We start from the raw sequence: 13409 nt of genomic DNA on the forward strand, positions 1-13409 counted from the left end.
AGAGAGAACCTCTAGGAAAAGTTTCTGCCTTTTGATTGATTCTGCAAATCAATTCTTCTGAGCATGAAATTCCTGGGGGTGGGAGGGAAGAGTTGAGTCCCCCAGGGTGGTTCAACTCTTAGCCTTGGGTCATGTGGGATGGGGGTCAGGGCTGTGTTGGGGAAGAGCCCCAGTCTTGGGCTCAAAAGCATGGGTTTGAATTACCAGGAGGCCCATTTTTTTTCATCTGTAAAATGGGGATTGTGATCAAATCTTGGAGGGAACACTTCCCAGTTAACTATGAGGTCGTGTCCATGGGGGGGCTTAAAAAACCTCATGCCACCCCGTTCTAAGTTGCTTTTTTTTTTTTTAATTTATTTAAAAAAATTTTTGGCCACATGGCATGTGGGATCTTAGTTCTCCAACCAGGGATGGAGCCCATGCCCCCTGTATTGGAAATGCAGAGTCTTAACTGGACCACCAGGGAAGTTCTTAAGTTGCTTTTTCATTTTCATTCATCCCTGGTCTTAGGAGAGAAAATGGATGAGGAGGAAAGATTCCCAAGAAGACAGGGCCACGGCCTTGCTGGAGCTGGTCTCAGGGGCTGCAGTGGGTCAGCGGCTCTGAGAGATGAAGCTGTCCCTTAGCGAGAAGGCCGAGGGGGCGTGGGCCAGAGGAGGCCACTGCTGACGGTGGCCAGGGGCCGCTGGGGAGGCTGAGGCCAGCTCTGGGCCCAGTGTGCGGTCACGGGGGGGAGGAGAGAGGAGCTAGTAAGGCAGCACGAGTGATCGCAGGGAGAACTTCCCCGGCATGCATCACCTGCGAGGCCAGGAGGGACGTTCGTCTGGTCTGCGGAACGGTGGAGGGGGGGTGGGGAAGAGCCGCTGCAGGACAGGTCCAGCTGCTTAGGGGACAGCTTGGAGGTGTGGAGTTCACCGCAGCTGCTCCTACAGCAACTTCTACCCAGAATACCCAGTCTCCGCCTTGCCTGCCTCTGTGGGCACAGAGCTGAGAGCAAAGTGGGGCCCCCCAGGGTGGTGTGAGCCTCCTTCCTGATGACCACGTGTCACAGCCGGCAGAGACACAGGCGAGGACGTGAGCCTGGGGTAGCGTCTGGAAAGGAGGCTGGCGTGGAAATTCAGAAGAGCCTGTACCTTAGACTTGCAAAGTGCCAGACACTCAGTGGCACTTTAAATGCCACAGATAAAACAGTGAGAGACTTTCCGGGCGGCAGGTGAGACGAGGGGTCAGGGACCTCGGGGCCTCTGAGGCTTAGACGCCGGGATAAAGAATAAAAACACCTTGGAGACCTCTGTGACCCCGAGCGTGTGGGGAGAATGCCAATGCGGAGAGGAACCTGCCACATGCCCAAGGGCACAGGGTCCAGGGGTTTAAGGGCTCGGGGCCCCTGGAGCCTCCACAGTGCTGGTAGGCAGACAAACTCCTTCAGGGTCAAGGCTCAGTGGGAAACACCGCTGCCCAGGGCTCAGACCAGATTCTGCCCCTCATCACAGACCTGCTGGTCCCTGAAGGGTGGTCGCCAGCGTGCGGGGAGCGGGGGACTCACCCCACCCTCTATTCTCCCTGGCGGGGTGGGGGGGCGTTTGCGTGACAGACCCCTCTACCCAGCTCTTGACCACCCCCCCTTGTAATGAAATAAAGGGGGCTGCTCTTGGCCGGAAGGTAAGTTCCTTGTCGATGGGCTGTCACCTGTCCAGGGCCATGCACGTGGTGGGTGTCAAATCTGGGGACAGCGTGAATGTCCCACGCTCGGTTGCATGAGGGGCAGTGACAGGACATGGTGCCTGAGTGATGTGTGAGTGCAAAATGGCTTTTTCCTTATCGCACCTTCCCGTCTGTCTGTCTGTCTGAATCTTTCCCTGTCTCTTGACTCTTCGGCTACGTGACTGCCCCGTAGGGCTGTGCTTTCTCTCTGCAAGTGACACTGCCTGTGTGCGCCCTTTGGGGTCTTGCTCAGACTCCACCAGCCCATACCTGACCCTGTCCCCCACCATGGTTCCCTCTGTGGGTTTGTCCTGCTGGCCCTCATCCCTGAAAATGTCTTATGTGGTGGTCGCCCCTTGCATCTCTCTCTGGCTGGAGCAGTGCGTGGCCACCTGGCTGCTGCCACATCTCAATCTCTGGTCAGCAGCTGCCACTCGGAGGGCATCATTATCTTGCCCGTGACCGTCCCTGAAGCTGAGGGGTCGGGTGATATGGAGCCGGTTGCCTTGGAGGCCTCCCACCTGTTTAGGTCCTGAGCACTTGCGTTTCCTTCTTCCTTAGAGTCTGTCTCCTGGGAAATGGTACTTACAGAGATTGAAGACTTTAATACACCTCTCGCTTCCTCTCTTTTCTGAGAGGAAGCAGCAGAAGCTGGGGTTGGCAGGGGCTCCCAGAGATGCCTGGGTGAAGGAGGTGGAGGTGGCGTGGAGCCTCAGCCAGTTTGGAAAGCACTGTGACCCAAGCCCGTTCTGCCGCAGCAGTGTCAAATTCTGCCATTCAGACATGCCATTAGTGTGCACGCTGCCACATAGGAACCGGTGACACAAAAGGCACAGCCTTCCCTGCCCTCCTGGTGCTTAGAAACGAAGAACTCTAATGAGCAATAAGCTGAAAGCAGAGAGATGGAGGGCAGGCCACATCCGTGCAGGCTGGTGGCATACCTCGGAGGAGGCTGACCCACTTCTTTTGGAGGGAAGGGGCCTTGTGGGCCAGCTCACTGAAATACCACTGAAATTAGCCACTGCTGCCCGCGCGTGTCCCCTTTGTCCTCACCCCTCCCGCACTGCTCTTGGAGCAGCATGTCAACACAGCCTCATGGCTACTCTCTGCTTCTCTTTCTCCCTCGGGGCATCCTCAGTTCCTTCACCCAGTGGACTTTTTAGGACCATAATCCACCCTGATTCCAGCAGTCCTCTTAAAAGAGATTGGCAAGGACAGCCTGAGCGCGAGCACAGGTGGGCTTTTCTCACTCTGAGCCTCCCTTTCTTCCTGGCTTTTTGGCTGTGCTGTGAGTTATTTAGCCAACAAGAGATGTTTACGTATATTTTTTTTAGAGCTTGTATTTATTAACAGCCTGCAAAGGGGGAGAGTGGGAGATTTACACTGAAAGCACAGTGAGTTAAAAGGGACAATTAGAGGAGCAGAAAGAGATATCAAGTGGAGAGCTGTAAAGGGTATTTTAACGCGCAAAGGTTCTTGAGAAATTTTCCAGGTAGACAGAAGGTAAAAGAAAATTGGCCCATTGCAAGCTGATAGCGGGGAATCGGTGACATGGGATGGAATAATAGCTGATGGGCTAAACTCTTACTTAGGCCAGAGAGCCAGGCTGGGAGGAGGTGAGCCAGAATGCAACCACAGTTGGGTCAAGAGGCTGAACGGTAGATGCTGGCCAGGACCCCATCAAAAGGTACACTCACCCCTGATCCATATAAGAAGGTACACAAAGAAAGGCTGGCATCCTCCAGGTCAGTGTTGAGTAGGGCCCTGAGGAGCTGGGTCCCAGAGGTGGGGTCCAGCCAGGGGCTGGTGGGGACAGTCTGGGTGGTGAAAATACAAGGGAGGATTTGCTGGGAGCTGCCGAGACCCTGAGGCTCCCACCTGGCTCCAGGGAGCCCTCCCAGCAAATCTGTTCTCTCTGACCCCCTGCCTTGCAGCTTGTCCTCCAGGAGGACTTCCTGGCTCCCCCAGCCCCCACAAACTTGCCAACAGGCCTTCTGGAGCCCCCATTTGCCATGGTGGCAGAGCGCTGAGTGATTAATTAGGTGACAAGTAAACATTTGCTAAATGGGATTCTTGGTTCCCTGGTAATGAACAGCCCCAGCAGGAGAGAAAAAAGGGAGATGCAGTCTGGGGGAGTTCTGATGGTCTACCAGGGCGGGCACATGTGGAGATGCCCAAGGGGGTGTCTGGGCAGCCCCTTGGAAGCAAGGAGAAGGGCTGCGGGTTGAGCCCTTCGTGGATGGGAAAGGAGGGAGTGTAGGAGACAAAACGGCTGTGGGATACTGTCCGTGCTTGGAAGCAGCAGGTGTCTCGGAATGGGACTCTGGCCCAGGCAGATTTCCAGGGAGCGCTCCAGCTTGCTGGCACGAGGGAAGGATCTGGCTGATCAGAAGAGGCAAGTTTCGATGACGAAATCCACTGTTGGGGGACATTGGCAAGCATGCCACGGGTGGGGGCCACGTGCTTGGAGAGGGACTGGGGGTTCGGGGTAGGGAAGAGGACCCCAAGGTGGGGGGCTCACACCTCCACTTTCAGAGTAGGATCCAAGTCCCCAAGCAGGATTCCTGGGCCTTCCGCTTGCCAGGCTCACCTCCCACACATCCCCAGACAGCATTCCCAGTCCTCAGCTCACAGTTGTTTGCAGATACCCCAAACGTGGTGCCATTGCAGGCCTCCAGTCCTCTGACTGTAATACTCCCCACACTCTTCTCTGGCTGCCTCCTCATCCTCTGAGACCCTTCAGCATGTCACCTCCTCCTGGAAGCCCTCCCTGACTGCCCCCACCCTGGCCAAATTTCTCATGGTAGTGGGGGGTCCGCTAACAGAGACACCAATCCCACCCTGGTTTCACCAATCCCATACTCGCTTCCACATCTAGGCTCTGAGCTCCTTTCAGGAGAGCCACGTCTTCTCATTTTTAGGTCCCCAGAGCCTGGGCCAATGGCTGGCACGTGTAGACCCTTGTTCAATGCTTGTTGAATGAAGGGTAGGGAGCCAGCCAAGCTCTGGGGCCTGGGGAGGAACTTGTGAAGAGAAACGCTGAGACCACTGGTGGTCACCCAGCCCCTCCTGAAGGCCACACCCCCAGAGAGGGGGGCTGTGTGGCTGGAGGTGAGAGAGGAAGATGAGGAGATGGCTTCCTCTCGGGGCCTAGGGAAAGTGTTGAGCAAAGATGGCAAAGGGGCCCCCCCACCACAAACAAAGGGGTGGGGGATGGCCTCCGCCTCGGGGAGGAGGATAGGGCTCCCGAGGCAGGAACCCACACCTCCCTGCCCCGAACCACCTAGGAGGGATGCCGGGTCTGGTGAGTTGAAAGGCCTTAGCTTAATTCCCGACCTGTGAACTTGCTCTGATGTTTCAGACAATGCTGTCATTGTGCCTGTGTAGCATATGAGCTGCTGAGTGACAAGTGATGTCATCCACAATAGAGCTGCTTTTATTCCCTCTACCTCTTAGAGGAGCAAGCTGCTAAAATACACCTGGCGTCTGGGCCCTTCTGCCTTGCCTCTAATAACAGTCGGCGACCAGAGACTGTGCTGCGCTTGACAGAAGCGGATCATTTATCAAACATTAGTGTTTCTCGTACTGACATTTCACTTCCATATTACAGGACTTTCTAAGTCTTTTTTTTTTAATTTAATAAAGTGCTTGGACTCTTGATTTTCCTGCTGAGGGCTGTGCTGTCTAAAGTTGGAAATGAAATCAACAACATAACAACATCCTCGGGCTCTAAAGGGACAGCAAGGCCCTGGCACCGGCCTGGGTAAGAACAGGCAGACCACTGGGAGCAAACGCAGGCCAAAGACAATTTGTTCCGCCGTCACGGGACTCCCCTTAGTGTACATTTCCAGCCTTGTACTGAGGAGGCTTTGTCCAGGCCTGGAAACACAGCCTCTTTGCTCTACCTGGGGAACTCTCTCCTGTCTCCAAGGCCAGCGAGGCGGGCGCAGCCTCCAGACCCCACCCACGTCCACTGCTACGCGGGTCGGGCCCCGGCTTCCTGGAATCCCCTCTGGGCCCTAGGAACTGGCAGGTCCCTTCCGGCCGCCCCCGAGCCCCCTTAAGAATCAATAGCTCAGCTGCTGCTGTGAAGCTCTTGGGAACAGGCCAGGAGTGATCCAAGGCCAGACTGCCCCGGAGACGGCCACAGAGATGGTGCCGACCCAGCGCAGCCAGAGCGTGGGGTGAGTCACGTCCTGTGCCGGTGAGGGAAGGACCATGGGACCGAGAGTGTGTGTGTGTGTGTTCGCGCGCACACACGGGTCCCAGTGAGTCAGCGTGCCCCTGCTCCAAACAGCTCCTCCCACCAACAAACGCGCTTGCGTCCTCAGAGCTGCACCCAGCCAGGCTCGCCCACCCCATAAAAGCCCAGGATCTGCCACGCCTTCAGGAATTCGGGGTTGGGAAATGAGAAACAGGGTTCTTGTCCAAGAGAATTTTTTTTTAATTATTATTTTTCTCTCTTAATTGGATTCAATGTTTCTTGCTCCCGACACACATCCTCTCTGGTGGGGAATTTGGGTTTGTGCAAAGCCAAAAAAGATTGTGCCCGCTCGGACACCAGCCAGCAGCATGGCTGACCTTGACTTGAGCTCCTCTCCCCTGTCTGAGCTTGCGTGCTCCATTCCCTGCACGTCCCCACTCCTGGCCCCTGAGTCTGGCCACCCCGTGACCTCTGCCCGTCCCCGGGGCAACTTCAGAGGGTCCAGGAGGGACGGGGCCTCCGTAATGCAGAAGTGCCTGAGATGGTTCTTGAAATGCCCTCTTTGTTCCCCTTCTGCTAAGGCCACCTGATGCTTTCCCTCCTGCCACCCTACCCAGGACCCTTGCTGGGATGCCCGTCAAAGAGCCTCAAGGAAAAATTCAGCAGCTGAGCCGCGCTGGAGGCCTGGGCTCATGCCCAGAGCATCCCTGACCCGTCCAGACTGTCGCTGGCAGAACACTAGGCTGACAACACTGCCCAGCCTGTTGGACTAACACTGTGGATACTGCCTCGCCCGCCGGCCTAAGAAACCCAAAACCCCTTCCTTCCCATTCTCCTTCCAGCCCGTCCCCAGGGCCTAGCCCCCTGATGTCCAACAAGCTGCTTCTGGCTTCTCACCCTGATGCCAACAGCTGCTATGTTGGGAGTGATTGGGTGCTCCGGGGTGGCAGACAGGCTTGTGCTGCATATAAAAACAGGGTGATGCTCCAAGTATCTAAGAATATTGGTCCCCTGAAGTGATTCTTGCTGCCTCCCCTTCTCCCTGACCAACCCCCCCACCCACCCACTGCCCCTTTGCCCCAGGCCCTGGCAAGCCCAGGTTACATGGGGACTACTGTTGCCAGGTTGGGATTCTAGACAAAAATCCTAGAACTCCTTTCTTGCTAGAAATCACCAATACAATCCTTAGTTCAGCAGATATAGTTTTCCGTATAGTTTATAAACATGATAAGACGTACAGTTTGGTAAGGGAGTAGGGCGAGGACCTGTGCATTTGTGTGTATATATATATACGTAGAGGGTGTGTGTGTGTGTGTATATATATATACATATATATATATATATATATATGTATATATATATATATAAAGTGGACATAGTTATAAAACTGCACCTCCTGTGAGAACCTCATTGCACACGATGAAGTTCTAAATTTCAGCCTCTGATGATCTTTCCTTTGGTAATTGGTTCTTGGAGCCAGCAGTTGGGCCTGGGTCTGCCAGGGTTGCCTGAGACATCAGGAATGAGAGGCGTTACCCCCGAGGGAGGGACTGAAGGTGACACATGGTTGGATTCAGGGCAGGGTGACTAAGTGGCCTCAGGCAAGAGCCAAAATGCCACCTGCTCATGTGCTCCCAGATAGCTGGTGGACCCAGCTTCTTTGGTGACCCTTGTCTGTTCTCTGAGTCCTGCTTCCTCCGGAAGCGGCGGGGGCCCTTCAGACCTCTCCAAATGACCAGGATTCCACAGAGCCCAGCTCCCGTGGGGCACTGTCCCATCGTTGCTAATGAAGGATTCGCTCTGCGGCTCTAACTGCCGTGCTGGGTGGCTGCTGTCCATAGGTGCTGGGCCGGGGGCTGGCTGGCACAGCTGCGTGGGATGAACTAATCCCCTCCTGCTTGGGGCTGTACACTTCGGGTTTATCATCCACCGGGCAGGGCCCAGACAGCAGCTGAAGCCTCTCCCAGCCTTTGCCTGAAACCCAGCAGATCCTCCACTTGTAAAAAAAGAAAAGAAATCCCGTTCCTTGGTGGACACGTGGCAGTGCTGGGTGCTGGTGCCCTGCGTCCTCAGCGAAGAGTGACCACCAGCCCCAGTATCCAGGCCAGGAGCGAGGCCCTCAGGGAACCGCCCGAGGAGGCCTGCTGCACCCCGCTGGGGGCACGGATGGGGGTCCTGCGGGCACACTTGCCCTTCCTCTTGGGCCGGGCCGTGGGCATGTCAAAGCTGAACTTGTGCTGGTAGTCAGGGGCATAGTCCTGCAGCTCGTGGGCCTGCTTCCCGGCGCCCGCCTTCGAGACCTGGTTGCGATTCCTGCGGCTGGTGCAGTTCTTGCCCGGCTTCTTGGAGCCCGACCGAGAGCCGGGCAGATGGCCGTGCGGGTGGCCCTTGTCCCTGGCGGGGCCACGGGGTGGGTGGTGTTCCTTGCGGGCGGCCCTGTCGGTGGTGGTGAGCGTGTGCGACTTGATCTGGTGCGGGGACGCCGGCCCCGTGCAGTTCCGGAAGTCCTCGGCCCTCAGCAGCTTCAGGTCCTGGCCATGCAGAGGCTCGGGGGACACGCAAGGGACAGCGGAGCTGGAGCCACGGAACCTTTGCAGCCATTCCCACAGGGAGCGCGCCCGGCAGCCACAGTCCCAGGCGTTTCCGTTGAGGCGGAGGAACTCCAGGGCCCCCAGGGGTGCCAGGCAGTCGCCCGGCAACTCAGAGAGACTGTTGTTGAAGAGGAAGAGGGTGGTCAGCCTGCGGAGGTCGTGGAAAGCCTTGTGATGGACCCACTGCAGCTGGTTCTCGTGCAGCAGCAGCCGGTCCAGGTTCACCAGGCCCCGGAAGGTGTCCTGGCCTAGGCTCCACAGCTTGTTGCCGTGGAGAAACAGGTGGCTGAGGTTGACCAGGTCCACAAAGATGTCGTCCTGGAGGTACTCGATGTGGTTGTCCTGCAGGTAGAGGTACTGCAGGCTGTGCAGGCCGCCAAAGATGCCGGCCGGCAGGGCACTGAGCCCACACTTATAGAGGTAGAGGGCATGGAGCTTCACCAGGCCCTGGAAGGTCTCGGGCGCCAGCGTCCGCAGCTGCCGGTTGTCGCCGAGGTCCAGCTCCTCCAGGTGCACGAAGCCCTGGAAGGTGTTGGGGTCGATGAAGGTGATGTTGTTGGAGTAGATCCACAGGGTGACCATGGAGGGGCTGAAGTGGCCCTGCTGGAGGAGGGTGATGCGGTTGTTCTGCAGGAAGATGCGCTCGCTGTCCTCCGGGATGCCCTCGGGGATGGCGGCGAAGTTGTGCGCCTGGCAGCTGACCGTCATGGGTGCGGGGTAGCACACGCAGTCCCCCGGGCAGCCGCCGCCCAGGGGCAGCTCCCCGGCCAGCAGCAGCAGCAGCAGTTCCACACAGCACCCTGGCGGGGAGAGAGAGCACAGCCAGGTCAGGGGCTGCCGGGGAGGTGGGAGACGCTCTGGGTGCCGGGCTCGATGGGCACGTGACCCTCCTTGGCCGCTGGGGCTCTGTCCTCGTCTTTGCTGCACTCAGCGGTCTGGGGTCATAGCCCCCCGAGGTCCTGGCTCTTGATGGTTCCCCATGCCCTGGTGCCCCACCTCTACTGGGGGTTCTATCCCAGCCTGGGCTATGAGATGGGTTGGGGTAGAGGCTCTGATCCCCCGGCACCCGGCATACTTCCTTAGCTCCACCCAGCAAACCCCTAGCCCCGCCCATAGCTTCTGAGCCCCGCCCCCTTAGGCTCTGTCCGCCCTGGTAGGATTGGGGTCACAACCCATGGACACAGCAGCTAGCTTCGGGTTCCTGTCCCAGCTCTGCCACTTACTTGCTTTGATCTGCCTGAACAGATAGTGGTGCAAAGTCGTGTTCTAACAAAGTAAATATTCATATGGACTCCTGAAGAGTCTTTTTATTTAAATTATTCCCGATAACAAAGCATGCATGCATGACACCAAAGTTTATCTTGAAAGATTTCTCATTTACAGTGCCTTCCATGTCCTCATGTATGCACCACCCCCTGTGCCTCAGTTTCTTCATTTCTAAATAGTAATAGTTGTCCCTCACAAAGGACATGTGTGTGTGTGTGTGTGTGTGTGTGTGTGTGTGTGTGTGTGTGACGGACTGGGGGAGGCACCAGGGCTGATGGTTCTGGGGTCCAAGGAGCAGCCAGAATGAGGCTGCCCCCCACTGGGGTCTGCCTTCTGGCCCCTCCCCTCTCCCTGCCTCGCTGGAGATTCCAGGCTGTGGCTGCAAATCAGGCCCTGCCTAGCTATTGTCCCGAGCATTTCCTCTGTAGCTTCCCTCTAATTGGGCATTAATTAGGCATTTGTTAATGGATCCTTAAAATAATTTATTTTCGATGTGTCCAGCCTGTGGTCGGATAATAGCCCCGTGCTCATTATCAGAGCAGCCTCATTACGGATGATCATCATTACCTGCCCTTTTCCAGGGTCGCAGCTGCCCCAGGCAGCCTGGCAGGTATGCCAGTGTTGGGGGGACGGGCTCCAGGCCTGTAGACCCCCACCCTGCAGGGCCGGGCAGCCATCTCGCCTCTGCCCGGGTTGGCCTCCCGATCCTTCCCTTCTAGCTTGGCCAGCCAGGCCTCTGGGGAGAGCCGAGGGCCTGAGGCAGTTCGGCTGATTCTTCCTGCTGCCAGCTGTGCCCAGAGCATGTTGAACGAGAGAACCAGCCCTCCCGGCCACTCTCGGGCCAGCCCCGCTCCCAGCCTCAGGCCGGCCGCCACCCCAGCCGTCTGCCTGGGCTCAGGTGGACCTCACCACGACTGCCACTCCCTCTTTCCTCACAGAAACGGCGTCATAAAAAAGTGACAGCTCCCAGCTGTTGGGAGTTATGGGCTCCGAGAGAGTAGCAGCTGCTTCCCGTCCTCCTGTAATCACCTGGCTTTGACAGAACCTTTCCAACACATAAAAATCATCGCACATGATTCGGTTTTTGTATAACTGTGTTTGGTTGCAATTTCAGAGCAGTTATGACCTGGGCGGTGGTGGCGGTGACAGAGCAGCTGTGAGGTCCCTTTCTGGGCTGGGCCACGCTCTGTGTGGCCCCTGCCCTGCTTCAGTCACTGAAACCATCAGACAGTCTGCAGGCCAGGCCCCGGGCGGGGGGCCTCCTCAGCCTCAGTTTCCCCCTGTGTAACAAGAGGAGGAGAAGATCGCTATGCAAGCGCTCCCCGCGTGGAGTCTGACCTCCAGTCCGCCACTGCTCTCCTAGGTCTGGCCAGGGGGCCCCGGCCCCGCAGGAGGAGACAGGACGGTGAGCAGCCTCTAGGAGCCTGGGCCCCAAACCCCAGCTGACTCTCGGGAGCCTGCCCACTGCCTTGAGCCTCCAGCACCCAGGCTGGGAGGAGGGCCCAGCCCACAGCGCCTGCCCTTTCAGAGCCTGCCCCTCCCTCTCTGCTCGCCCAGCCCTGCCCAGGCTGCCCCAGGGAGGTGCCCCCACCCTGCCACTCTGAGGGAGCCCAGGGTGCCCCTCCTAGCTCAAGGGTGTTCAGGGGGCTCACTGTGCTGACGGGGACAGGGCTGGGGCCATTCGTGGGAACCACAGGGCCACAGCAGACCCCACCCCCTGGGGTCCTGCAAAGACAAGGCATTTCCTTCCCTTAAGTCAGGCAGGGAGAGCCGCTCACGGTGGGAGCAGCACGAGCCTGGCAGGCTCAGCGCTAATACCGCCGACACTTGTGCGGCTTGTAGTTTACAGAGTGCTTCTGCGCAGACTCCTGTGATCCTCAGAACTACCCTGCCTGGTGGGGGCTGGGGGAGTTTTCCTGCCGCCTGACCTGGGGTGGGGCAGACAGCCCGCCTGCCTGCTGCTGTGGCTTGCTCGTCTCTGCAAGGCCCCGGGAGGGGATTCTCTGAAGTGGTCCCCAGAGAGGCGGGGCAGGGGGGTGCTCCACAAAGAGCCACACCCCTCCCTCAGGCAGGTGCCCCCAGGGGTGCTGGGGCACAGGGGAAAACAGGCGAAGACCATGGTTTGGGTAAAAGAGCCAACTGTACAAAAATCTAGGCGTGGGCTTAGCAGCTGGCGTGTGAACACACTTTGGCAGGTGGGAGGGGTCAGATATCGGGGTGGGGGGCGGGTGGTGTAAAGGTGGCACCCAGGGCAGGAGCCACTGTGCTGTTGTTCCTCTGAGAGGGGCCCAGGAGAAGGCAGGGACCCCAGCCGATGCTTAGAGCTGCTCTCCATCCTCCGGTACCGTCCAGATGCCAGGGGACCTGGGCCAGGGAAACTGCCCTTGCAGGTACCCCTGCCCCCTCCCACTGGGCACTGGGGTGGGTCTCACCTGAGTCTGCTTCTCCACCCTGGAAGCCGGTCCCATCTTCAAGGCTGGCCCTGGACCAGCTCTCCCAGCCAATCCCACCTGCCTCTGGCACCCCTGCCTGAGCCAGCGGGTGCCCTGGCCATGGGTCATCACCCTGCCCGTTTCTTCCCAGGCAGGCTCTGCACTGCATCGCCACGGCTCCTCCTCTGCCCCCTGTGCCCCCTCTGTGTTGCCCATGGGAGCCCCGACCCGCTGATTGCTGATTAATGTACTAACAATGACATCGGTGCCTTTGCTGTGCATTTTAAGATCGCAAGTTAGCAGGAATCAAAGTCTCCACGGAGGAGCCTTGCACTTCCTCTCATCAGCCTCCTTGCCCCCTCCTGGGGGGGGGCAAGGGGGTCGCTCTGCCTGACGGGACTGAAGAAAGCAAGGCGGGGACTCAAACTCTGGACTTCCTCAGGTTCTCCTCCGCCGCCCCCTCCTCCCCCTGCTCCCCCCACTCCTCCAGGGGCATCCACCTGACTGCTCAGCTGCTCCCAGACCTCCTGGCCTCCCACACATGAGCTCACACACATCTCTGCAGCCTCATTCATTCCCTCCTCCATTCAACATTGCTGCCAGAGTCCTGGAGTATCCTGAGTGCCGGGGTGGGGAGGGGCCTGGGATGAACTTGGCAGGTCCTCGTGGACTAACAGATGGGGGGTCTCAATACCAGGCAGTCCAGCAGGTGCCAGGCCCAGAGCAGGCATCTAGGCGTGTGCATGGGGGAGGCACCTGCTGCCTTGTGCCACCTCCTCCACAAAGTCCTCTTGCTCCCCTGCCAGCACAAAGGATGTGCAGGAAAAGAGAGCCAGTACTGTTTTCATGTCCTCCTTCCTACAAACCCCCAAACCCCTCATCCACTGAGCAGGGACCTGTGGGGGCCGGGGTGAGTAGCCTGTGCATGGGCGGGCCCCTCACCCAGTCCACTCCACAGCCCATTCATAAGATAGGGGCTGGACCTGGTGGGATGGGTGGAAAGGGCATTCCAGGCAGAGGGCACAGCATGTGCAAAGGTACTGAGGTGGGGAAGCAGGTGGCAGGCCCTCTCTCAGCCTCTAAGTAATCAGAGCTCCCTAAGATGCTGTAACTACAGCTCGGCTGGGTGAGGGGCACCCAGGGCTGGGGAGGCCAGACAGCTCCCTACTGGGACCAGCCCTGACAGGGCCCCTGCTCCTGTCCCAGGCCAGA

The 13409-nt window shown here is 58.1% G+C and overlaps 1 protein-coding gene across 1 annotated transcript in view; it reads right to left on the bottom strand.

Annotated features, from left to right (window-relative positions):
• Positions 1 to 7214: 7214 nt before the first annotated feature.
• RTN4RL1 (reticulon 4 receptor like 1) overlaps positions 7215 to 13409 on the bottom strand; it is a 66887-nt gene continuing 60692 nt past the window's right edge. Inside the window, exon 2 of the mRNA XM_036835511.1 lies at positions 7215 to 9299. Within this exon, the coding sequence (XP_036691406.1) occupies positions 7978 to 9299 (1322 nt within the window). The 3' untranslated portion in view covers positions 7215 to 7977. The remainder of the gene's footprint in view (positions 9300 to 13409) is intronic.

Source organism: Balaenoptera musculus, chromosome 20 (assembly GCF_009873245.2).
Source record: "Balaenoptera musculus isolate JJ_BM4_2016_0621 chromosome 20, mBalMus1.pri.v3, whole genome shotgun sequence".
In the NCBI taxonomy this organism is placed as follows: domain Eukaryota; kingdom Metazoa; phylum Chordata; class Mammalia; order Artiodactyla; family Balaenopteridae; genus Balaenoptera; species Balaenoptera musculus.